Source organism: Eublepharis macularius, chromosome 10 (genome assembly GCF_028583425.1).
Source record: "Eublepharis macularius isolate TG4126 chromosome 10, MPM_Emac_v1.0, whole genome shotgun sequence".
NCBI lineage: Eukaryota > Metazoa > Chordata > Lepidosauria > Squamata > Eublepharidae > Eublepharis > Eublepharis macularius.
The window spans coordinates 22,612,846-22,640,279 of record NC_072799.1 but is presented as its reverse complement, the minus strand read 5'-3'; the positions used below and the strand labels follow the sequence as shown (position 1 = coordinate 22,640,279).

The window sequence follows — 27,434 nt, the reverse complement described above, 5'->3', positions numbered from 1 at the left end:
CTTTTAGTAAAGAATTTTTTATATATATATTAGTAAAGAATTTTTAATCCAAAAAATGGATAACCTGAGAAAGAAACCTAAAGAAGAAGACAAATTGTTGGGTGGTGTTTGCACTTACCTCAGCAATGAAAGACTTGGCCGTTGATGGGTTCATTACCAGAATAGCCCGCCTCAGAGTATCCCGGTAGCGGTTCAGTTCCTCTATCCGCATGGTGGCAAAGAGCCCTGTGATCATTTTATTGATGTTGTTCTCTACCTTCTGCAGTGCCACATCCATTCCCTGCTGAGATACTTTGTCCAAAAACTCTTGTATTCCACGGATATCTGGGAACATCAAAAGACCATCAAAACGCTAATTAGCATATAGAAACCTTATCTGGTAAAAAAAGGTATTCTGCCTCATGTCAAGCAAAGTACCCCCTAAAGGCCACATTAACTTAATATTCATTGGAACTGTTCCTCAGCTCTGCTCATGACATGTCCTAAAGTGCTAATTTGTAGGAAGAATTTTTTTTAATGCACTAGATTGTTTTGAAAAGAACCATTTAAAATATATTTAATTATTCTTGGTTGCCTTCCTCTTTCGCTCATCACGTAGTTCCAGATTTTGACTAACCCTACAGAGCTTCAAAAACAGGTTTTTCTCATTAAATAACACCTGCAGAGAAGAGGGCAATAAGTTATCAAAACGTAACATGCAAATGTTTTTATTTGCCTCCTTAGAGACAGCCGGGACATCACACTATAACAATAACACACCTGTCATCAGAGTGGGGAGTTTAACTCAATAATATGGAAACTTAGCAACGAGGGCACCAGTATCAGCTACTAAACCAATGAAAGAGGGAGCCAGAGAGAATGAAGGCCCAACCTAAGAGACCTGAAAGAAGCCCTTAAAAAATCACTGAGGGAAATCTCCCACACACTGCAGAAGCAGAAAAAGGGGTTCCAACAACTGTTTACACAACAGAATAATCAACCTAAGGAAATGTGCAGAGAACAGGGTTGTCAGGGGTCCTAGGGGCAAAAGGGGGTGCAGGGGGACACAGAGTATTTACTCCTGTACACATGCTTTGCGTACACTCCCATCTCCCCACTCTTCCCCATCCTGCTTAACTGGTGTCCCCTCCCTTGTGCTGGAAATGATGTCGTTTTACAGCATGAAGGAAGAGCGGTGGGGCTGAAGTAAAGAGCCATGGGTGCGGAAGTAAAAAAAAAACAAAAAACATTTGGAGGCTTTCCAGGGGTAGGGGCTGAATCCTCCAAATGGATGGGTTTCTTTAGTTCAGCATACCCCACAGCTCTTCCTTCATGCTGGAAAACAACATCATTTCCAGCACAAAGGAGAGAACACTGGGTGCACTGAAGCCAGTTCAGTGGGACAGGGGAAGCCTAGCTAGAGAAGGACTAGGCTAAGTTCCAGGGTCTCTCATTCTATCTTCTCTTCAGTCACCTCCTCAGCCAATTTGGTTTAATAATAATAATAATAATAACAACAGCAGCAACAACAACATTCCATTTACATACTGCCCTTCAGGACAACTTAACACCCACTCAGAGTGGTTTAAAAAGTATGTTATTATTATCCTCACAACAACAATCACCCTGTGAAGGGGGTGGGGCTGAGAGCGCTCTTAGAAGCTGTGACTGACCCAAGGTCACCCAGCTGGCTTCAAGTGGAGGAGTGAGGAATCAAACCTGGCTTTCCAGATTAGAGTCCCGCGCTCTTAACCACTACACCAAACTGGACCCTAATCTGGAGAGCTGGGTTTAATTCCCCACTCCTTCACTTGACCCTAATCACACCCTAATCTAAAGCCAGCTGGGTGACTTTGGGTCAGTTACAGCTCGCTCAGAGCTCTTGCAGCCCACCCACCTCACAGGGTAATTGTTGTGAGGATAATAATAACACACTTTGTAAACTGCTATGAGTGGGCATTGTTGTCCTGAAGGGAGGAATATAAATTGAATGCTATTATTATGTAATTATTTATCTTGGAGGCAGTTTTCTTCTCCTTTCAGCATCTCCCACATTACCATTCCCGTTCCAGTATAGATAAGCATGGCCTGTATTCAACCACATTCTGAAGCCTTAAGGCTGGGTGTCTCCAAATGGGAGGTGAGTACTCCGCCGGCACTTCCCCCCCCCCACCCATGCCTTCCTCTCTGCTGGCCAGGTGAGCCTATTTGAAGGGCACAGGAGCACCCAGAGATATGTGAAACTGATCTGGGTCTGGATTACTACAAATCTCTGGGAGTCCTTTGTAGGCTGCCTTAAAATTCTACAGTAAAAACAGGATATGCATACATGTATTTATATATAAATGGCTGTACTTTCTACAGAACTATTTACTTAGGTCTGTGGTTTTAATTCTGTGTTCTGGGAAATCCTGGAGTTCCTACAAAGCTTGTCAACATTTTTATCACACTTTTCCTCCAAAGAGCTCAGGGATAGCTCACATGGTTCTCCCCTGCCCATTTTAGCTTCTCAACAACCCCCATTTTATGTTTGGCTGAGATACAGTGGTCCAAGTGTTGCCTGGAAACCCCCCTCCCACAGAATCTAGAAATGGACTTTATATATGGATTGTGCATAACTTGGTACTGAGGCCAATATGATACATGAAGGGCGCATCATGGGACTGGCAGGGCAACCCCCTGATCAGCACCAACAAGTCACCCTCTCTGCAAACACTTTGGAGTGGCCACACTGCACCCAGATAAATGGGCCTGCTTGCCAAGATGCCAGCCCCTGCTGAGAGTCCTGCAGGAACCAGGAGGACTAGCAGTGAAAGAGAGAGAAGCCATTTTCCCAGAGACAGTTTTAAAATGACAGCTATTTTCCCTGTGGAAACCATGGCAGGTCTGCGTCTCGGATGGGCCTCTTGATATGGAGATACCAGGAACAAAAGGCACTTCAGGATCTCCTGGTAATCCCACAATCAAGATAATCGCTTCCACCCATCAAGCAATGGACGATCATAAAATGCAGATCACTTTTCATCCGCTCTTCCCCTCTGTCCTTTCTTCCCTCTGGAAGTGTCACCATGAACCTTCATCAAAATCAATCACCCCTCATCCTCTCTTCCTCCTGTCCCTTTTGTTATTCTTGAAGTGTCACAAACACAAACATTAAGACTCCAAAGTACCCAGTTCCGATCTCTTTCATCCCACCTGAGTGACACATTATTTCCTTTTTTTAAATTTCCTGGGAACCATTTGACAGGGCCTAAGCCCACCCCAGGTCTAGCCTAGGGGCTGAAATTGGCTATATAAGGGAGATGCTCAAACTTCCCAGTCCCACTCCCCTCCTACCCCATCCTACCTAGTGCGTGGCTGGCATCGCACTAGGCATTCTGCCATTTGCTAGTGAATCTCTGTTTCTTGTCAGGACAGGTGCGTATTGCCTAACAACGATATTCCTGATAATGCAACAGTCTCTATACCTTCCCACCTTTTATTTCCTAGCCTTGTATTGAATATGTATGTATGATATTTAGACCCTGTAAGCTTGAAGAGTTATTAAGTAAAGCCTTTGATCCATTGAAATATTAGTCTCCTCTTTATTCTGTGGCCACCAGGATTACTGAACAGAGATTGGCACGAACAGAAAAAAAACTAACATGATGTTCATTGTTCGTTGCCACCCACGAACAGGGACTCATGAACAACCACGAATATGGCCCTGATCATGAACATGCTCGTGGTTGGCTGTTCATGGGGGCTAGCAGACTCTCCTCCAGCCATCATCCAAATCAAGATCACTACTTCACCACTCCCAGAAACCTGACCTGAGCAGGCACCAGGAAAGGTACCAATAATAAATAATAGCTTGGCCCCAGAGCCTGGCAGCAGCCCTGGAACTTGAAGGGGTAGATCATTATCCCACCACACACAAAGAAAATTCAAGCTCCAATGCACTCTCTCCATCAAAATGTCAACAGCAACTCTCTCCCTCTCCACAGTCTGCAAACTAAGCCAGAGCTGGGAGCCCCCCTCCCCTCTGCTCTTTGCTCCCTTGTAACAAATTTGGAAAGGAAGACCGGCCTATCAAGCTAAATTGGTCTTAGATTGGGGTTTCCAGGGCAACAGCAGTTCAGCAAGAGTTCAGACAATCCCTGCCTAAGTTGCCAAGGGAATTGATTGCAGGTGCCAGACTGTCTGGCTTGACGAACAGCAACGAACAGCAACGAATGAGGCTTGCAATGACCACCTGTTCATTTAAAATGGGGCCTCATGAACAGCTTGTTCGCGAACAGCAGATTGGGCTGTTCGTGGATTTTTTTTGTTCGTATTGCTGTTCGTGCCCATCTCTATTACTGACCCTGGTATAAATTGGTCATGATCCCTTAACACTAGCCTGCTGCTTATTAATTCCCCATCTTTGAGGTGTTTTGGCTAACACAAGATCATATATTGAAGCTCATGGAGGATGGGAGATTTGAACCAAGTCTCCCCAGACTTAATCTCACCACTGTACCACTTTGATTTCTTATTGGTTCTTTGTGAGAAGAGTAACCATCTCCTATAAAACAGTTTATCCTCCATTAGCAATCTTCTCCAGCAATCCAGAATTGCAAGGGACATTACAGGCAGGTACTATCACATTGTCAGTCAATGCAGGAATATAATCAAGCCTAACAGAACCCGTCAGTTTATCTGCCTGTTTAAGGAATCTTATCTTGCCTTGCCACTTCAAAAAGTAGCCTCTAAGGCAATATTCAAACATTCTACCTTGAAGTATTTTTCTTCACATCAATTACTCTGATGAGGTATCCTTGAGTATCTACTGTGGGAACCATGCAGGCTGTAGAAAATTATAGAGCATGCTGCAGGATTCATATTCAATTCATGCAGGGCATGAACTGACTGGAAAGGCAGGATAAAAATGCCTTAGATAAATAAATAAATATACGCCAGCAAATTAGGAAAGATAATGGATTATCACCACCTGCAATTTGCAGATCTGATTTAAAATAAAATATAATAATGACCCGGAGCCTAAGGGATTCAGTGGCCTTTACTTGAGGAATCAAAGAATGTAATTGCTGTATTTAGACCCAGATAGCAAGTTTGAAGCGGTACTAAGAACTAAAGAATGGCTTAACAGTGTGAAAATGTGTGCTCATTCTAAAAATATTCTTCCAAAAGATAGTCAGCGATGCTTAATTGCAGCTCCTATTTAATGTCTAAATCAGGGAAATTAAATTCAGTCTAATCAGTACTGTTAGAGGTCTTTTTGGCACTTCAAGGCCAATTTAAGAAGCAACACAATTATCTGAACTGCTACAAATATGCCTGATTTTAAGTGCACCATAAAAATATATGATCTTGCTTAACCCCAACACATGTGCGCGCATGTGTGCATGCACACACATGCACACTTATACATGCTGTCTTAGGGAACAATCAGTGTGAAAAATAAAAGAGTAGAACCAGCTGAGCCCATGAAGTGGCATAAGAATGTTCCAGCTTATACCTTGGAGACGCCCTGCTTACAAGTTACACTGAACACATCTAGCATCTGTGTACAATGTACATTTGATTTTTCATTATACATGCGCTGAATAATTCTCATGTTACATTCAATGTACATACAGCTGGACATCTAATTGAATCCCCATATTTATTCAGATACTAGTCCTCCCTGGTTTCATTTGTAAAGTGTATGTGCATTAGTGCTTTCTTACAAACAGACATGCATATACATACAGGTTGTACATGTATTCACTGTAACACGTGGACAAGGACAGATACTGTTATTGGGCCAGTGAGTACAAATCAGAGAAAGTTAAGGGACAAAGTTATGTTTAAAAGAACAGGTGTAGCAAAGGAGTGATCCTTTGCAGGTGTAGTATGGAGTGATCCTAAGCAGGTCTTGCTCAGACATAAGTCTAATTTCATTCAGTAGGGCTTACTCTCAGGATTACAGCCACCACTGGGTTGGATCCAAACTAAGATGGCAATTTTCCATCAATGGCCCTTCCCGCTGTAGATCCCTCTCGTGTTGTTCTTCAGGGTCTGCTTCTCCATCAGCAGCAACATTTTATGGAGACCAGTGGGCCACAGTCAGAGAGGATCTAGAAGTGTCTTATTCAGCTGATGGAAAATTTAGTCAGGATCCAGTCCTAAAAGAATAATGCTAAATAGGTTTACTTATAATCCTACTCAGGTCTATTCAATGGGACCTACTCTATGTAAGCAAGAAAAGGAGGTCACTAGTCACCTTAGATAAGCTACATTTAGCCTCAGTCCTTGATCAGTAGTTATAATTATGCAAACCTTCTTTGCAGTGTTCTTACAATATATGTAAAGTACAAATAAATGTTAAGTATTTTTAGAAACATAATTCTCACCTACTGCTGAAATTAGTGAGTATTGTGCATTTTAATGTATAATGAAATCTCATTGATTTTGATGAGACTGTTAAAAAAATGTTCAACTCTTTTGCCAGAATGATATCATTAACTTTCTTTCATACAAACTTCCTGAAAGGACAGCACAGGCAAAATACAATAACAGCACCCACAAAGCACCTCAATATTTCCCCTACAACACCCTCGAACACACCTGACCAGACCTGGCTTGGAACTTGAGACCCAGGTAAAACAAACTGGAACCTCCCTGAGGGGAGGACCAATCCATTTAAAGGAACCAGGACCAAACAGAATCTACCAGTGACCAGTTGAATGCCGTGAAAAGTCTGAGGAGGTGAGACAGATTGCACTTTTAAAAGGCTTAGAAGTGCTGTACAAACAGCTGAAGGGCTGTGAATGGCTAATTCTTCACAGAAACAGAGAGCCATGAGTGATGGGCTACTCCAAGGAATCTGGTTGATTGGCATGAGCTGAACAGAGAAAGACTTCTGAACTGGATGCTGGAGAGAGGGGAGTCTGATTTCAGCCCTAGCTGAGGGAGTCGAATACTGACAGTTTTGAGATTCAGGCCTGAGTCTGAGTGAGAGCAGTATATACGGACAGGAGAACTGGGGGAAAGTTGGCATGGAAGTTTGGGAACTAGCTGCAGACTCCCATTCAGGCCAAAGAAAGGGGATAGATCTTGCAGTGATAGGAGAATTTCCCTACCCAGTCAAAATGGGAGTTCTCTGAAAAGTGAAAAGATCCTTGGTTTGGTGTGGTTAGAAAATGCCTTTGGAAACCTTAAGAACAGGGCTCATTTTGGCAGGGAACGCGCCGGAACACAGTTCTGGCAGTTCCCCAAAGAGGTCACATGTCAGGTGGCCCCGCCTACCTTACTCTCAGCCATTTTGGGCCTGTTTCGGCCTGGATTGGGACCGAAACAGCCCAGAATGGGCCTCTGACAGGTGGTGGATCAGTCTCCCGCTCAGCAGGGGCCTGATCCCGACCATTTTGGACCACTTTTCGGCCATTTTCAGCCCCTTTTTGCCATTTTGGGCTCAATTTTGGCCCTGAGTGGCCAGGATTCGGTCCAAAACAGCCAGGATAGGTGATGTCAGGGGGTACGGCATATGCAAATCAGTTATGCTAATGACACACTTCCGGTGATGCCAAGGGGTGTGACATATGCTAATGAGTTATGCTAATAGGTTCCTCCAGCTCTTTTTCAACTAAATGACCCCTGCTTAAGAATCAGTTAAAAACTGAATACTGTGTTTCAAGAGAAGGGGTTTGGGTATGGGAAAGAGAGTACTACCCTCCTTAAAACCAAATACTCAAAGGATACTGGAGTGATTGGGAAAACACTGGAACAAAAGCCTCCCAACAATAAAGATTTAAATAACTATGAAGAGCTTAAGAAACTCATTATTAGTCTGAAAAACTGAGAACTAAAGTCTGTGCATATACTGATTTTACCTCAGAGATACCTACACTGAGTTAGAAATTTTCAACCCCTGGATTCATCTGACCTTTACCCATTATATTAAATAAAAGGGTTTTTTTTAATTTAAAAAATGTCTCTAATGCCATTTAAGTTGTTTAAGCCAAAAGGGGGAGGGGTGTCAGAGGTGGATACTCAGGTCTTTTCCTTTTGTTAAAATTACCCATTTTGCTGCCGTTGCATCTAAAACTCTTGTGCCTAGCTCCAGCTTGTTTATACTGACTATTGGCGCTTCTTGTGTTCTCCTGTAAGTGATAACTCTAGACAAACCATCACCATTCCTCCCCACCACTCCATCGACAGAGCTGAACTTGGGGGCATGTAGCAAGCATTAAGAAGAAGAAGTTTGCCTGTGGAAATAGATGCACCTAGGACTGTATTCTGGAACATTACTGATTACTTCGCTCTTGGCCTTAAACAGAGCTCTGTAAATTGTGCTTAGATTCATCCTTACAGCTTTATCTGGCAGAGAAAAAATGTCTGAGGATCTCTAGGCAGACAGAAAAGCTTTCCATTGGCATTGCCAGGTCTTAGAGCTAAAGCAAAGTCCAATGCGTTGCAGAAGTGAACTCAAGGATGAGCGTGTGTGTACTCGCAAAGGGACTAAGACTCGGTCATCCACTTTGACTGTAGTTTTCATTGGCTTACTGGCCTTCTTGGGGAAAAAAGAACCTTTCTTGTCATAAATGATTAGTTTGGTTCAACCTGGCTGGCTAAATGATGTGCAAAGAATTCCTAGGTCAAGACCTGGCTAGCTTTGGCTATCACTGGAGCTATGGAACTGACAGCACTGAAAATGAAGCCTGGATTTAATACATGATTGATCCGACTGATTAGTTAGGTTGCCAGGTGGAAATACATTTCTTGTCTAAAACTATAGGGCCATCCATACATCAGCAGCAAAAAGCCAAAGCAGGACCACTCAAATCATGGCCGGCCTGGAAGCAAAAGGTGATGCTGGCCAAAGGTCTAAGGCACTACAGCAACACCACTGCAGCAGACTCAAGGGGATTTCTCACTGTCTTCAAAGAGAGGATTTGACAAACTACTAAGTCGTTTCTGGCCTTAGTCTGACTGATGTATCACTATTTGCAGAAGAGCTGTTTACAGACTGCTCTTGAGAGCTAAGCTACAAGAGACAAATTACACAAGAATGCGCATGTGAAGGGAGTTGCAACGTTAGCCGGGAAGCTGAGTTTTAAAAGACAGATTGGAAGGTTCTGTCAATTTCCCCTCTCTACAGAGCCCACAAAGATGGCTCCTCAGAGGGTTTGCTAATTTCCTCTCTGCCTCCTGAAGGCTGTCAGTTTCACCTCCCCTTCTAAGAGGTGAAGAGGATCGCTCTCTGAGGAGCGATCTTTGCTGGCTCTGTAGAGAGGGGAAATTGACAGAGCCTTCCGATCGCTTTTAACACTCAGCTTCCCAGCTAACATTGTGACTCCATTCACGTGAGTGTCCTCATGTAATTCGTCTCTTGTAGTTTAGCTCTGAGCCTTGCTGGGACTTATACCAACTTCCTTACCGTCATATATGAACATGTAAAACTGAAAATTCTTAACATAAGAAATAGTTCACTCCAAGCACATATCTACAGGACTCTCTTCAGGAAATCTTGCTGAATTGAATGGCAGCCATGGAAGAACTCAGTTAATTTTAATATGCCACATGCTAATATCCCAGTGGGTGTTACTGGTTATTCTTGCTTTTGAAGACTGCAATTCACGGGGAAATCGGGAGTTCAGACGATCTATCACCCGTCATGATAAATGACTAGATAGTGCCAGCAAATGAGCAACCGTGAGGCTTAAACTTATGAAAAATGAATATATGTTGCACAAGTAGGTAAGTCCGCATTTGAGATGAGTAATTTGACAGGCTCTAGAGCAGATTACACTCCTTGATAAGGACAACAGAAGACAGCCACAGTTTCCCCAAATTTTTCTAAACGTACTGGGAAACTAAAAAAAAAACAACTGTAAGTAATGGACAATCCATACTTACCAACCAAGTAATTCAACTACACTGTCATTGAACTATCATTTTAAAATGCCATTATATAAAGCATAGAACACTGTCCCTCCCAATTCTGCTTTCAAAAATATCTAATTGCTCAGTTGTTCAAGAAAAATACTCTCCAGATATATTCAGGGGGCTATTTACAAAAAAGACTGCTTTGTTTCCATCGCTGATGGGGAAAGCAGTTGTGCTAATAAACGGCACTGTCCAAATTCTTATCAACAATGCTTTGTGAATCTGCTGCAATCATCCTTCTTTGCATGGTGATAGCTGCAGTGACAGAGGCCCTTCGTTATGGAAATCTACTGCACCCTGCAGCGGCATAGTTCAACTCGAACAGGGAAGACCTTCCATACCAAACGCTGAATTCCTGCCCCTATCGCCACAAGAACGCAGACACTGCTTCAGAATGTGATCATAGACTTCAAACAGCAGTTCAGCCCATTCTCAGCCTAGGCTAGCACCAAAGCTATACTTGGTTTTACTGCAAATGCCATTGACTACTTTGCTCAGCTTATGTCTCCCAAAGGGTATTTTAGGCGGGTTTTTTTAAAGTCATAATGAAACAGTAAAAATATGGCAACTTCCTCCTCTTTAGCAAGAAAGAAGACAGTCACATGACCATGAAAGAAACTTCCAGGAAATTATATCATATGGGGTCCAATCTGCTTGTGCCCTGGCAAAGCCAGACCGTACTTCTTCCACCCTCTACAGGCCTGACTAGATGCTATTGCTCTCTTTCTGCCTAGGAAGCACAAAACTGCTGAGAGCAATTGCAGCACCAGATTATGCAAAGCTGTCCACTCCCATGAAGACTGTTTTTTCCAGTTTGTACCAAAGTTAGGTCATTACCTGGGACCTTTACTTTGCCACTGTTGCCATTCTGGATTTTGTCAGTTCCTGCAGACGAACTAAAACTCCAAACAACAAAGCACTGGGAATTGCTATTTTTCACTGTCTGCCCTACATTTGGCGCAATGATCCTGCATCACATACATACTGGTTTCTCCCAAACACCAGGCCAAGAAGCAGCAGCCCAATTTATTTATTCATTAATGTTTATGTCCAGCCTTTCCTCTTGACTCATTGCTTACCAATCAGAATTTAAACAGGATGAAATAAACTAAATAAAACCCCAAATACCGGCTTTGGGTGCTCCTGATTTCTGACATTTGGTGGGTAGAAACCCAAGGGAGAGCCTTCTTGGTCATCGCACCAGAATTAAGGAACTCTGAATTCTGTTGCCATTTTCCGCCAATGGGAGAAAACTTTTTTGTTTGATTTGGTTTTGTGTCAGTGATTTCCTCCTTCATGCCCAATGTTTTAATTGTTTTCAGTGTTTTAATAGTTGCTTTTATATCTTTGTATGCTTTTAGCTGTGGTTTTAATTGTTTTAATGATGTGTTGGTGGTGGTTTTAAAGGCTATGAAATGTGGTTTTATGTTTTAATCTGCCTTATGAGACCAGAAAAGTGGGATATAAAATTATATTAAATAAAATAAATAAATGAGGATGATCATTTTTTAAAAAAAACAAGTACGCTTATTTGAATGGTCCCTGAAATACAGTAATTGCCTCCTTAGAGATCTACTTATTCAAGATCTACAAAAATGGTAGGTAAAATATTAATCAAAACAAATCTAACTATAAGCTTGGAAAGCTCAAGACACCAAATGTTTACAAAAGGTTTTGAGTGAAAAGGAAGAAGAAACTGCTTGAAGACTGTTGTTGAACCAAGAGGCTAAATTCACTGAAACAATTATCTGTGAATTATTCCCTTGGCTCTGTTATAGATACATACTACCTAACGCTAACAGCTTCCTTGGTTTTATGAGAAGAACCGAGTCCTTAGCACTAAAAGACAGATGGGTGTTTATTTTTTATTTCTGTGAGCTGGTTAGACAAACACAATAATTGTGCCAGGTGCTAAATCAGGACTGGATATGTAGATGTATCCAAGAAGCAATACTCCTTGTGCTCCTAAAGTAACTTGGATGCACTCATCAACAGGCAACATCTGGAGAAACAGAAATGTTTCAGAACGCCCTTGAATCCTAGCAGCTAGCTTTGGGACAGTGAATCAGGCCAGCCACCTTATATAGAGCTTATTTACTATGGTACTTAACAACAGAGTTAGTTTATCTTTGAAACTTTTATTGGTACAGTTTTAACATTGTCAGTTACCCCATAAAACTTTCTACTTTGACTCTTTGAGAATCAGATATCATCCAGCTTAAAATACGTTCATTCAGATGACTTTGAGAATCACTCTAGTAGTTTTCTATCAATCATTTTTAAATAATCTTTTAAAATACTGATCAACCCTAACATCTTCTGTCTTTGTTGTACTTGGGGTGCTACTTATGAGCTTCCAATAGAAATTATTTTTTAAAAACTTACTTTGTTTCAAACTCTGTGCTTGCCTTTATTCTTCACTTGCCGCCTCCCCCACCTCCCGCCTGCAATCCAACTTCACCTATCATCTTCTTATCCATGTCCAACCAAACTCTCATCTATCATCCCAAACACAGGAACACACACTCTTTTGACTGTTAACTTTCTGTTAATTTTAATCTATATTTATCTCGTTCTGTACTATTGCAAGGCCCAAGGAGAGTTTTTAAAGGAAATAGTGATGAATCAACATGTGTTAAATAAATACAGTTTCTTGTCAGGATGCAAGGCATTTGTATTGCATTTTATCCCACTCTTCTGCAGAAAGGTGGAAAAAAGATGATTCTGTCTTCCATTCGGTCTTCACAAGAACCCTACGATGGCTGAGCAGGTGTCTGGTCCCAGATCATACAGTGAGCTTTCTGACAGAACAGGGACCTTTGACAATATATTTCTTCCTGTTACTTTGAAAATTGTCAAAAACACCCACAAACCTTATTTATGGCAAATTATGTTATTAAGGTGTTGTTTCATTCACAAGTGTAAGGTGTATGGGGTGCTACAGTACATATTCAGGCAATGTACAGTCAATGTCAAAATGTTATAATGTTTTTCCAGGAAGGGAGTCCATAGCTTTCATTAGATTTTCAAAGGTGTCCATGACTCATAAAAGATTAAGAACTACTGTCCTAGTTCAAGAACTAATTTTCTATGTGGTATGGTCTATGTTGCCCAATGTTGTCAGATCTCGGAAGCTAAGCTGGTTGGCCCTGGTCACTATTGGATGGGAAACCACCAAGGAAGGCAGGGTTGATACGCAGAGCAAATCACCTCTGAACATCTCTTGCCTTGAAAACCATATGGTATTGCCGTAAGTCAGCTCAGCTGTGAACTGACAACATGCCACACACAAAAGAAACACAAGCTGCACGTGAAAGTTGAATGCATTCCCTTGCTACTGGGTAATTACATAGAGCCATCCCAAATCAGATTAAGGCCTACTGGTTCTAGAAAAGAGACTTTTAGGATTTCCTCCAACCAGGGCTGGTGTGCCCATTGAGGCCGGGCCAGCAGCTGCCTCGAGTGCTAAGGCACCGGAGGGGGCACCAGCCCGGGGGCGGGGGTGCGCACCACGAAGCTCAATTGCCCCGTGCGGCTGTGCCCGGCCCTACCTCCACCTTTGCTTTCTAGCAGTAACATTTTTCAGAGGTTCTGATAACAAAATGACAGAGAAGATGCTCAAAGTGCCTTTAATTATACACTCATCCCTATACATGTTATTCAAAAGGATTATAGATCGAGAGGAGTTAGCCGTGTTGGTCAGTAGTTGCAAAATAGTAAAGAGTCCAGTAGCACCTTTAAGACTAACCAACTTACTTGTAGCATAAGCTTTCGAGAACCACAGCTCTCTTCGTCAATAGGATTAACTCTCAAGCAAAAACAAAGAAATGCAGAATGAAGATTTTATTTTCTTTGGGTAAGGAAGTTTATATTTGGGAGGGAAAAGCACTAGCCTTTTCCCTTAAATGGGTATTCTATTCAACAACTGAGAAGTTACCTTCCATAACCATTCTTCTTCAACTTCTCAGAGTTAAAGTAAAGGGTGGAAATATGTTTTTTTCCCTCATGCTAAGGGAGAACTTTCTCTCTTCATTCCATTGCTGCTTTTTTCATTATGAGATAGATACTAGTATGAATCTTCCTTGCCAGGCTTTCCCCCTCTTACTAACTTACTTACAAACCCAGCTTCCTCCTGGTTTTGAAGGATATAGGCTAAATATCCTCCATCATCTCGATATCTGGAAATGGTCATCTGTCAAAAACAAAAACAAAAAAACTCCTGAATTCATTCTACTGTTTGGGCCTGATCCTGAATGGGGGGGGGGGAACAGAGGCAATACATTGGTTCATTTGAGTCTCAGGGTTGTTACTGAGGATGGAATTTGTTTTTTGTAAAATTTTCTATTTTATAGCAATTGGTTCTTACTCTCTTTTTCCTCTTTCAAAAGAAGAAATCTCTTAGGTTTCTCATTAATTTATCTTTGCTTTTTTAAAATCCTGTGATAATACCGTAGATTTCCTCACCTCTGGATTTGTGTCTGTTGTTGTGCCATTGTCATATGATGCAAAGCATAAAAAGCAGTCTGATGCAGAAAGGATATGTTCAGACAGGCCCTGGCTTGTGTTTCATTGTTGCTTTAATGCTTGCTCTCCTTGTTTTTAATTTTTCAATCATGCTCATGGAGTGATGGAGAATGCTGTCAAGTAATAGTTGACTTATAGCAACCCCTGGTGGGGTTGTCATGGCAAGAGACTAACAGAGGTGGTTTGCCATTGCCTGCCTCTGCAACCCTGGTCTTCGTTGGAGGTCTCCCATCCCGATTATTAACCAAGGCTGACCCTGCTTACTTTCTGAGATCTGTTGAGATCAGGCTCATCTAGACTATCCAGGTCAGGGCAATCATTCTTGTAGTATATAAATAAATAAATGCATTACTTCTTAGAGATCTAAATCAAAATCTTCTTCTTCATGAAAGAGGAACTGGTTTGAAGCTGACTCCAAATCATAAAAAAAGAAATAGAAACAGATTGCTGGATTTCAGGAAGAAATTTACCAAAAGGAATTAAGAGAATTTCACTTCACGACCCTACTTATTATCCTTCAGATTTCTCCATCTGAGAGAGTACCTGATTAGTCCATTTTTTCTTCCCCTCCCTAGTTTAGCAGGGAGGTTTACGACAGGCCCCCAGGGAAGAAAGGAGTAAGCAGGGACACCACTACAACCCCAGATGGAACTCTGCTTGTGGGAAGGTAATGTGCATTAGCAAAAGAACCTAAAGGGTTAGCCCAGGCTTTGGAGCAAGGGAAAGCTAACTGGCACCCAGGCAGACCAAGGCTGACAAGAGTGCACAAGTATGAGGTGAGGAGAGGACACGGCAAGGTTATCACAGAAGAGGGCAATCTCAGCTTGTGGGCGGAACTAACAGACAAAAGAGGTGTGAAGTGAGGCAGGTGGGCGAGAGAGAAAGCCAAGCAGGTTGGTATGTTTTGGTTGGAAGATTCGGTTAAGCTGAGTTGCCTGTGAAGTAAATAGGGCTACACTTACACCTGGTGGCCTCTGTTTGGTTACTGCAGCAAGAAGCAAGATGAGAGCATGGACAAATTCCACCACCTATCCACCCCCAAGCCTATGACTAGACATGGGCACGATCCAAAAAAAAATCCAGATTTAGCTGGTCTTGATTCTGCGGCGGCGCCAAATGCAGGTACCCGATTCTAACCGATCAAGTCTCGTTTCTGGTCCAAAATCAGATCAAAAATCGGAAATCGGGGAGGCCAGCGCCCAGAGCAACTGTAATCAGGCTGTTGCGCATGCACGCGCTCCTGAGTCGCTCCCGCTCACGCAGCAAGCTGGCTGTCCCGGTGCGCTGCGGAGCTGGCAGCAGCATGAGTGGCTCGGAGGCTGCCCGCGCCATTCACCTGCCCTGCAAGACAAGGGGCGGGCGGCTTGCCCGCGAGCCCCTTGTCCTCTGGAAAGGTGAACGGCGCAGGTGGCCTCCCAGCCTCCCGCGCTGCCTTTTGCCTTTCCCCAGGACAAAGGGCGGCTGGCTTGCCCACGCACCCCTTGTCCTGGGGAAAGACGAACGGTGCGGGTGCCCCTGGACAAGGGGCGGCTGGCTTGCCCACACGCCTCTTGTCCTGGGGAAAGGCGAACGGTGCAGGTGGCCTCCCAGCCTCCCGCACTGCCTTTTGCCTTTCCTTTGTGCCCACCCCCTTCCCCCTCCCTCCCCTGGGTTGCTGCTCCGTGGTTGGAAGGAAGCCTGCTAATCAAGGAAAGCTGGGCTTCCATTCGTGTTTCGAGGGTGACAGAAGGAGGGCAAAGACAGCTCATTCCCCCCCTGACTCCATTGCCCCGGGAATTAATTACTGGTGCCAGAGTGTCTGCAATTCTGAACAGAAACCGATATATCCGATCAAGTCCCGAACAAGCAAACTCCTGACTGCTGGATCGGTTGCCGTGGACAAAACAAATTAGCTGAGTCACGATGGAGCAAACGCCAAAATTGGGGACTTTTTGAAATCGTAATTCAGATCGTGCCCATGTCTAGTTATGACCCTCAAAGGCCATCTCTGGTCAGTGGATACTTATGGAGCCATTGACCAATCAGGAACTCAGATAGGGTTGCCTGGTCTTCTGCTATGACAGGAAACGTCCTGCAAGCAATTCTCTCTTCCTGCTATTTCTTGGAGCAAAAAACCACCATTGGGCCACTTCCAGAGAAAACCCAAAAGTGATGTCAGTTCTCTCTAGGAATCACTGGAAACTCTATGATAAAACAGGTTTTCTGAGGAACTGACATTATACTGTTGTCAATGGTGACCAAACCCCCCAGACTACCGTCAACCCTGGACTCCCAGAAGCCATAAAGACAGCCATCCCTGCCCAACTACAGGGCCAGCATCAGCACACTCTGCCTAGGGATTCCCAAATTCTGGAACCAGCCCTGCTCAATGAGCTAACGTTTTGGTCTGGACTGGCCTGGTTGAAAGGGAGAGAAGCCCTCTGACTCTTTATAAGGAGGGACTTGCTTGCCTGCAGTGCTGAGTTAAACAAAGACAAGACACTGACTGATTGACCAACTGACTACATGGCAGAGAGGCCTAGACTGTCTTCTAAAGACAGTAAGGACACAGGCAGGAGGGGGTTGGGGGCAGCCTGAGATGGTGGGGCTGTGCCCCATTTGCTTTTATGAACCAGCCTGCACTGCTACTATTTATCAAAACAAGTTTTATATTCTGTACTCTTTTGTTCTTTCCCCATCACCCAAGACAACTCACATGTATACTGCCAAATTTCATACCCAATTTCTTAATATTGTTGATTACTCCAGAACTCTGTACTAGTGGTGTGCACTTTTTTTAAAAAAATAGTATTTTTCAGATTTGGGTATTTGGAAAACATTATATATTTGGTATTCCCCATATTCAGGTCAAAGTCAGTTTGGTGTGGTGGTTAAGAGCTTGAGACTCTAATCTGGAGCACAGGATTTTAATCTGGAGAACCAGATTTGATTCCCCACTCCTCCACTTGAAGCCAGTTGGGTGACCTTGGGTCAGTCACAACTTCTAGGAGCTCTCTCAGCTCCACCTGCCTCACAGTGTGTTTGTTGTGGGGATAATAATAACATACTTTGTAAACTGCTCTGCTTAGGCGTTAAGTTGTCCTGAAGGGCAGTATATAAATCGAATGTTGTTGTTGTTAAAATACTGGTATAGTATTCAGATGTGGGTTTTATTCAGAAATTCTGAATCCATTTGGCTCCATTTTTCCCTATGGGGGAATATTTCTGGGGGGGGGGCATTTTTCAAGTAAATTTTAAGGAACCTAGTCCTGCCCATCTGCTAAAGAACTCTCAAGTTTTGAGTCAACTGGCTCAAGAGGTCCAGTTCTATGGGACACTGAAAAGATGCTTCCAACCATTCTCCAGCATTTTCTATGAGGGGATATTATCCAGTGCTTTGTCCACTGCAAAAATAGAGGCCCATAAAAGAGCCTTAGGCAAACACATAAGAGCAACTTCACTGGCCAAGACTCCCACTGCAAACAGAACCAATCAAGCCCAACAGAGAAACCAGAGAATCCCAGCAGAACCAACACCAAACCAGAGGCTCCCAGAACCAAATTGGAGCAAGGGACATTATTACAAGCCCAACAGAACAGGTATCACTCACATATGCCAGGCAGAACCCAGGGCATATGCAAGCCTAACAAAACCAGTGTCAAACCAGAGAATCCCAACATCCAAACTGGCAAGCCAGTAGTATCAAGCCAGCCAGACTTGGCAATGGCATATGATAAGCAAGAAACACTGGCGTGCGCGCGCGCACACACACACACACACACACACACAACACACACACACAGTAATACTGCCTCCATTCCTCCTCCTTCTGCAGCCTGGGAAACCTGCAAAAGGGGAAAAGCAAGCTGTTGCAACCTTTAAAATGTGACCCCCAGATATTCCTGAATATATCCGGATTATTCGGGAATGTAAATACCAGTGTATCCAAATAGACCTGAATAAGACAGATATATCTGGATTCGGGGATATTTTAAAATCAGATATACCAAATTGCTCATCCCTACTCTTTACTACTGGTATTCCAGATGATAACTTGTCTTCTTTAGACAAAAGCTTTTGTTATTAAAGAAGTTGCAGTGACAGAGTCCCACTTATGATACAGTGCAGTGACAATGCATAGCTGAATTTATATGCATCTTGCCATACTTTTTCAGAGGAAATTATATGTAAAGATAATTATATGCAAAGATAAGAGTTCAATGATAAACGTGAATTAATTATATGTTTATTGAGCAGAATGCTGTAAATGAGTATGCTGGAACTTGGCAAGTAACCAAATTAGTAATAAACAGGTTTAAGATAGTCTGGAGACAGCCTTGAGAATATTATAGTCATGTGGCATCTAAAAAAAACACCTCCTAGATAATTGTAAGCGGTTGCAACTTGCAATCCATTAAGGGCACTGGATAATTTTATGAACTTTTATTAAACTTTAATGAAAAAATGTGCATGTTTCCAAACATATCCTTAGTGTTTGCTCTTTTAGATGGAAATTGGGGTGAGGAGTATGGTGACAAAAATTCTAGGCCTCGTTCTTCGTGTGCTTTGTAGGAGATACTTTTATAATGAGGGTTTCCAAATATTGATACATTTTTGTTTTATCATGGTCACGTCAATTTTAAATCACACCCTCCAGCAAAATGGATTGTGAGATGACATCTCCACTATAAACCATATGATAGGGTAGGATAATTGCTGCAGACACTGCCAGAAGTATGACAAAGCAAATTGCATAAGGATTGTAAAAAAAAAATCTAAAATATGAGAAATTTTTCAAGCTAAAAGCTCAAACCACAGCACTGCAGATTCCCTTAAACTTACAACAGCTAACTAACTCAGAGTACACACTCAGTGACACAATAGAACACAATACCCTAGGTAGACCTTGTTGTGCTGCACAGGAGGACACCATCTTGGTAAATGGGTGCTTTTATAGTGCCTTGACATTCTCACTTCTCCTGCATAATCCAGAAATGTGGATACATGCTAAGATATCATAAAGGTAGCCATTTAATAAAAATGGACCCCCCCCCAGGCTTGTTCAGTAAATGGGGATGTGTACTCATGTTTTTGTCTGTTCTTTCACAATGATTCTCTTCCCTGCAATTTTGACTTTGCTATGAAGGTTTATGCCAGGAACTGTATTAAATACTTTTGATGGTATTTCCAGATACGGAGGTCATCCACAGAAGTTAGGGTGCCTCATGTGCTTATTTGGAATTTTATATATTTTTTCTTTTTTAACATTAATGCTTTCAAAGTGAGGAACAATACAGAATAATACAACAAAATAATAAAAACACCAAGGACAAAAGAATGGCAGCTAGAAAACAACACACTGATGACTTTAAACATTAACCACCTCCAGACAGGCAACATTTAAGGACTTTTTTGAAAGAGCAAAGGCACTCAATCTAGCAAGTTCCACCAGGTAGCTGGAATCAGAACACTTCTTGAGCAGTGGCTACCAAGTTTCTTTTTTAAAGATGGAACCACTGAAAACTTTCAGTGCTAGATCTCAACAAGTACCAAAGGTACATGTGTAAGAAGGTGCCAACACAGTATGGTCTGGTGCAGGGCTTTTTTTCTGGGGAAAGAGGTGGTGGAACTCAGTGGGTTGCCCTCGGAGAAAATGGCCACATGACTGGTGGCCCCGCCCCTGATCTCCAGACAGAGGGGAGTTGAGATTGCCCTCCACGCTTCTCGGCAGCACGGAGGGCAATCTAAACTCCCCTCTATCTGGAGATCAGGGGCGGGGCCACCAGCAATGTGACCATTTTCAAGAGGTTCCAGAACTCTGTTCCACTGCGTTCCAGCTGAAAAAAAGCCCTGGGCCGATTCCAGATGGCCAGAAATTGCGGTTTTTCTGCAGAAATAATCGCTTACCGGCCACGCGTTCACTTTCGTCTCCATCTGCTTTGTCTCGCAGCGTGCCGTGCTGTCCCGCTTCCGGATGTTCGCACGGCCAACTGAGGTACCCGGGATTGGTTGTTTCCTCCCCGTCACAGTTGACGTCAGAGGCCTTCATTGGTTCGCATTTCAGTTTAAAAAAAAAATTTTTTTTATGTGTTTTGCGCAAATGCGCAAATGTGCAAGTATGCGAATATGCAGCATTGACTTTTGTGTGCTTTTGCATTTGTGCACATTTGCGCAGTTCGATGTGCACAAATGTGCGACTGTGCAAATGGCGCCCGGTTTTAAAAAAAATAATTAAGGGAATATTGTTGCCGGCTGGCCGGCAAAGGAAGGAGGGAAAGGGGAGGGCCTCTCCGCGGCGACGAAGCGTCCAGAAGTGTGCAAACCCGCAATATCGCGTTCACACCGTCCGCTTATAGAGCGCAACTGAGCGCCATGGACCACAGGTAAGCCGGGATGGGAAATTGCAGGTTTTTACGAGTGAGGTCGCTGAAAAAGCGAAAGCACTCGCTCTATTTGTGCCCGTCTGGAATCCGCCCTGGTCTGGTGGTATCACAATGTATCCTGGAACTGCAGACAGAATGCAGAAGGAGATCACAGCTTTGGCTTCTAGCACAATGAAAATAAAGATCATTGCTCCTCCTGAGTGCAAATAGTCTGTCTGGATTGGTGGCTCTATCCTTGCATCTCTGTCTACCTTCCAGCAAGTGTGGATCAACAAGCAGGAATATGACGAATCTGGCCCATCTATTGTCCACTGTAAATGCTTCTAAATGGACTATTGGCAAATGTACAGAATTTGCTGCATGAGTTTTTTTCACCAGTATAAATTTGCCTGGGCAAATGTATACACCTCATTAGCATGAGGTGCTCATGAAACTGGAATAAGCCTTCTCTTCAAACACTGTCATTGGGAAGTCTGTCTCCGATAATCCTGTGAGGTTGCCTACATGTTGATGAGAAGGTCCTGTACTCGAGTTAATTGTTCCCTTTGTACATAGAAGTATAACATACCCTGTATACATCTGGCCTAAGACTTGGTACAGGTGGCACTCATACTTTACAAAGGTTTGTGTCCCACTATCCAGGAAAGTGGTCTTGGTTTAACTAGCAATGTAACAATGGAGCTTGAGGTTAGATCCGTACAGGGTAGTAAAAGATCAGACTTCTACTACATAAAGCGCTAAGAATTCCAGATCACTATTGTTGAGGCTGGAGTTTTGTGAAAAGGATGGCTGTTTTTGTTTTACCACTGCTCCTAGCAGGGTTGGAAACATTTCATCCAAGCCTTATGAACCTGTTTTTCTTTCCTTGCCCACTTGTATTCTAGCAAGACATCATGGGGCAAAACTGCTCTAACTTGAGTTGCTCCAATGTTTGCATTGACACCTGTAAATTTAATCATCAGGTTTAATTTATGTAAGATTTTTGTACGTTGCCTTAATGTTGCCATATGACAGTCGAAAACCAAAATTTGTAAGCCATCCTAAAGCTGCGAATTCTACTGCCCAACACGTCATTGTGAAAGGAAAATAAAAGCGCTGCAGTAAATGAAAAAGAAGAAGAAGGTGCTCACTTCATATATCCCAGCTGAGACCATAAAGGGCTTTAAAAAGTAAGTATCAGAACTTTGATTTTTAAGCAGAACAATATTAGCAAATAGAGGAGCTCAAACAAAAGTAAGTATTATATGATTTGGGGGGCATATAATCAATCCAGCTGTCACACTGTAACTCCCAAATTGTAAGTCCCAAACAACTTTCAAGGTGAGCTCCATTTAAAGTACATTATGGAAGTGCAATAGGAAGCTTGCCCTCACGTGGATAGCCCAAGCAAGCCCAATCTCTTCAGACCTCAGAAGCTAAGCATGGTCGACCTTGGTTATTAATTTGATAGGAGACCTTCAAGGAAGACCAGGATCACTATGTGGAGCAGGCAATGGCAAACTACCTGTTAGTCTCTTGCCTTGAAAACCCAGCAGGGGGGGGGTCACCATCTGTCAGCTATAACTTGATGGCACTTTACCACCAATAGGAAGATTACAAGGGCAAACACAACAGTTGAGTCTTTTCCTAGAAGGGGTAAATTAGCTAGTAAATCAGCCACAGATGAGATAATGTGTGTCCTCGTCATTGCCTTAACGAGAGCAACAAAAGCATCCCCAAAGTGTACAAACCTGGACTGCATTTCCTTCCTAGATATAGGTCTACTATGAGGAACTTTGTCTTGTGTGAATTCATCCAGTCTGCCATTGACTTCAGATAGCAATTTCAGCAAGGATATGGCTAGACTTGGACCACACTTTGTTTCAATAATAGCTTGCCTGACAGTTCATTTGTGAAATCAGACTTGCAGTACTGAGAGCCCTATTTTTGTATTACCTCTTTCACCTACCTTAAATAATGTAAAATGAAAACAACAGCTGGCTGTGGGGTTTTCTTCAGGATAAGTAAAGTCTTGAATATCTCAATACTCTAGCAGAATCTGGACAGCTCCATGACTGTTCTTGGATTTGAATCCAAGTCTCTCACATTCAAATAGATGCATAGCACCACATTAGCTACCAATATTTAAGGCCACCCAGTTATAACCACCAGAATTCAGGACAAATCTATCTGAGATCTGAAAATAGAAAGCTGCTGTAGCACAGTGGTTAAGTGACTGGGCTGCAAATCAGCAGTCTGCTAGTTCAACTCCTACTACTGCCATGGGCTCAACAGGTGGCCTTGAGTAAGCCACTCCTCTTACCCACAGCTTCCCAGCTGTATTGTGGGGATAATAATAACACTGACTTTCTTCACTGCATTAAGTGTGGCACTAATCTGTCCAGAAGAGCAGTATATAAGCAAAATGTTGTTATTGTTAAATATGTAACATAAGAGGGGAGAGAAGAGAACAGGTGATACATTATAGTTAAGAGAATCTGACTGGAACTGAGGAACTCCTTAGTTGATCAAGGCCTATCTCTTTTACTTTCTAGCCTAACCTCCATCACAGAATATTGTAAAGAAAAATTGGAGGATGGGAAAACCACATATGCTGTCCTGACCTCTTGGATGAATGGTGGGATAAAATGTAATAATAACAATAACAATAATAATAACATTCGATTTATATACCGCCCTTCAGGACTTTACACCATTCAGAGTGGTTTACAAAGTGTGTTATTATAATCCTCACAACAATCACCCTGTGAGGTAGGTGGGGCTGAGAGAGCTAGAAGCTGTGACTGAGCCAAGGTCACCCAGTTGGCTTCAAGTGAAGGAATGGGGAATCAAACCTGGTTCTCCGGATTAGAGTCCTGCCACTCTTCTTAATCACCACACCAAACTGGCTATCTTGCTCTCTATCTAATAGATAGAACTGCGAGGGAAAAAATATTAGAAGACTGAGTATTCTCCAAACAACTCCATTTTGATTAAGCCAATTAAAAGTACGAAACCAGGTCAAAGAAAGGTTGAGTTTGATGATACTATGTGAGGATTTCTGCCAATTATCAAGTGCCAGCTTTAAACATTTTATGTTTGGCAGGAATGCAGAAGCTCCGGGCCTGTCACAGTTGCCAACATCACAAAATAACCATGGACCTCATCAAGTCTCTGGTTCACGTTGCAGCAAATAAAGTTTGGCAAATGATTATTTCGTCCATTCCCATGCATGCTAACTTAGAAGTAACCCCTACTGAGTTCAATGGCACTTTCTCCAGAATGAGTGTATTTGGGATGCATAATGTACACAATTATATAAGAGCATTAGACTAAGCACCCATTTCTAAACAGCCTAATCTCTGTTTCTTTTTCCTGCCAATAGCCTATCAGGTTATTTCGTCTTCTTCACAAGGATGCTCGTGTTTAAAAAAATGGTAGGACTTGGTGCTGATATTCCAGAATCCAGACTGTCTTGACAAGAGCAGAGCCTCTGGTTCATTCCACCAATTTAAGTGTTCAACTGCCCTTCCCTTTTTTGGTATTTGATATTAGATCATTTTGAAAGTTATGCATGATTTCTTTTTCATAATAGTTTTTCAAATGTTTACATATTTTCTGAATGAACAAGGTACCCTGTACATGCCCCTTACGTCAGCCTTCAAAACCTGCTGGCTGGTATCCTGCCATAGCTTCGACAGGAAGAAGGGCCACTTAGGTTGCAGGAAGTCTTCGAACTTTGTGATGGGAGTGATGGGAGACAGTCCAGCAAATGGAAGGTTCTATAATAGCAACTGCTTTTTTTTCTGCCCCACTCCCAAGATAACTGAAGAATATCACAGACAAGAACAGATTTTTCTGTCCATGATATTGCCTCCAAAATACCAGAAGCATATAAAATAATACATAGTCAACAAAGAAGTGAATAAGAACTAAGATAAAATATGTTCCCTAAGATAAGATTGTGTTCCATTTATTCAACAGAGAACATTTCTGCCTGTCTTAGCACCAATAAAACATTAAAAGTAAATGTTTTCAGACAGTGCAAATTTCCATCTTTTAACCTGAAACCTGCAAAATGTCTAGACAGTAAAATGGCACAAAACCCACCATTAAGGTTTCCCCCTACGATTGATCACTTTCTTCATGAAGAATTTCCTACTACGAAGACAAAGAATATGCATTCAAATAGTTTCTTAATAAGCTTAACTGGGGAGCAGGCAGCCTGTTGGAAAAAAAAGACCTTAAAAAGCCAGCGCTTTTTGTGTCTTCAAAATATATGCAGGAGAAACCTACAGCGTGAAGTGAAATTCTGTCCATTGTGTTATTCATGGAATATGCTATTCCACAGGTCCCTTCCTGTACAATGAACGGGCAACACACATGAGCCGGGAAAGCAAAATATTGATAGGGCTAAGGTTTCAGTTGATTATGTTCTCAATGGGTTAAACAGGGAACCATTACTTAGTTATCAATAACTGGGACTGACTATTCACGTGACTGTATTTTTCTTAAAGGGCTGAGATCCAGACAGTCAGCTGAGCACACAAAGTAGGTGGCTGATTTTCCTTTCTGACACGTGACCTGATGGAGGGTCTCTCCAGAAGATTCCCCCCCACCACCACCCTTTCAGGGAGCTAAGGCAGGAAGACAGTGTTTGAAAGAGCTCCAAGAACACATGGAAGATTTCACTTGATCTTTTGGATCCTACCCTTTTTTGCTTTATACAAACAAGCTCATGAAATGGCAATATGCTTTTTAAAAACATTTCATCTTGAAGAATGAAAACATATACAGAAAGAAGCACTGGAGGGGTATCGAGCCTATTGCTATTAAATGTACAAAAACAGCCCAAACTGCATACAGTGACAATGATTGAAATTAAGAAATTGTTCCAACAAATTCTGTAAAAGTTTACTAATTGCATCAGTCTCATGTCTTGCCACCTCTACAACTTTCCAGGATAAATTATCTGGCCAACCTATGGGTAGTAGGAAAATACAAGTGTGACTCATCCATGTACAGTTCACATCTTCTAATTCCCATGCGTCATCCTTTAATGGCAGAACAATACTGTTGGCAGGTGTCAAAATTGCATAATGGAATGTGTACGCCAAGAAACACTGTCTCTTCCCTGTAGGGTTCCTCTCGGGCTACCTTATGTGAGGGTCAAAGAACATGCTTTGTTTCTATCACAACATTGTTCTTGCAGCCATTCATGCACATCTGAGAAAGTAAAAGGATGAGCTCAAGGAAACCATTACGGGGAAAGGATACCTGTCTTAGATGACTCCGTTGTCTAAGAGGGACCAATTTTAAGCCATTTTATTGTATATCAAATTGCAAACTACTTATTTTCCCTGTCCAACTCAGTGGGAGCCCTGGAGGGCAGGACCCCCTCTGAATAGATAGATCTCTTCATCTGCATAGACAAGTTGGGCTCAGTTTCTTAGGCAAAATAAAATATGCCTTAGGATGGAGCGAGGGAGGGAGAAGGGAGAGTGAGATGGACAGACAAACAGGTTTGTTGAAACATTATTTGCTTGACATTTAAAACTGATACTCTCATTATTAGTTGATTTTTTATACAGTCACCCCATATATAAAAGTTAATATTTGAAAGTGTGTTATCAGCTGAAGATGTTGCTTATCTCAAAGTCTGAAGTGATCTTTCAGAATCATTTTCCTTTCAGCTAACTAATTAGGACTTATATGGAAATAATAACTTCTTTCAAAGGCTTCTATTTTATTTGTTGGCAAGAGAATTTTAAGTAGACTAGAGTCTTCTATCAACCAGAAATAATAGAGACTGTTCTCTGCCCCTTTAATAAATCAAATGAATAGGTCCAGTTGCATTCAAAAAGAATTTGGACTACTTCACAGAGCATAACAGAATGCAAATAATACTTTGCCCTGCAGAAATATATAATTCCAAATACAAATTATGCTCTATCACTCCTCTAATGAAAGGCAATCATTGATAGCCAAGATAAAAGTCAAATGCAATTCCAGTGTGTTGAACTTAAAACCTATGACACTGATAAATGGATATGTAAATGAATGCAGCCTCTTTGTATGATATGAGGTATTTGGATTAGCATGCTATTTATTCTGGATTCCAGCCCAGTTCTGTAAAGAGAATGATCATAACCACCAAAGGCTTATTTTCCTTTTTCCAGCAATGCCATGGCTAGACATAATGTCAGTAATGCAAACTAAATATTTGGGCCATGAAAATGCACTATTTTTTAATAAATGTATACATAATTCTTCCGATAATCTGTTATTTATTTATTTAAGCTTTTATATCCTGCCTTTCCTTTTGGCTTAAAGCCACATGCTTCTGTATGTTAATTTTATTTTTTAATTTCCTCCTCGAAAGAAAAGACGCAAGAGAAAGGGAGACAGCTTAGAAACATCAGAAAATGTATGGAAGCACCAAATTTTTCAATGGGAACCCAAAGGAGCTCACAATGTCATTCTCACTTCCTTCATTTGATTCTCAAACCAACAACCCTGTGAGGTAGGTTAGACTGAGAAGGAATGACTGGCCCAAGTTCATCCAGTGAGCTTTCATAGCAGAGTGGGCTTCCATAGTTCCTGGGTCCCCCAGTTTCTGGCCTACCTCTATACTACACTGTCTCTCTATAAACTGTCTACCGAGGAAATTCCCAGTGA

General features: G+C 42.2%; 1 protein-coding gene across 2 annotated transcripts in view; it reads right to left on the bottom strand.

Moving 5' to 3' along the window:
* The window catches only part of GRID2 (glutamate ionotropic receptor delta type subunit 2), a 1,267,968-nt gene that overhangs the window by 535,251 nt on the left and 705,283 nt on the right, over nt 1–27,434 (bottom strand). For both annotated transcript variants that reach the window (XM_054990367.1, XM_054990368.1), the window contains one exon: nt 119–324. In XM_054990367.1, coding sequence (XP_054846342.1) covers nt 119–324 — 206 coding nt within the window. The remainder of the gene's footprint in view (nt 1–118; nt 325–27,434) is intronic.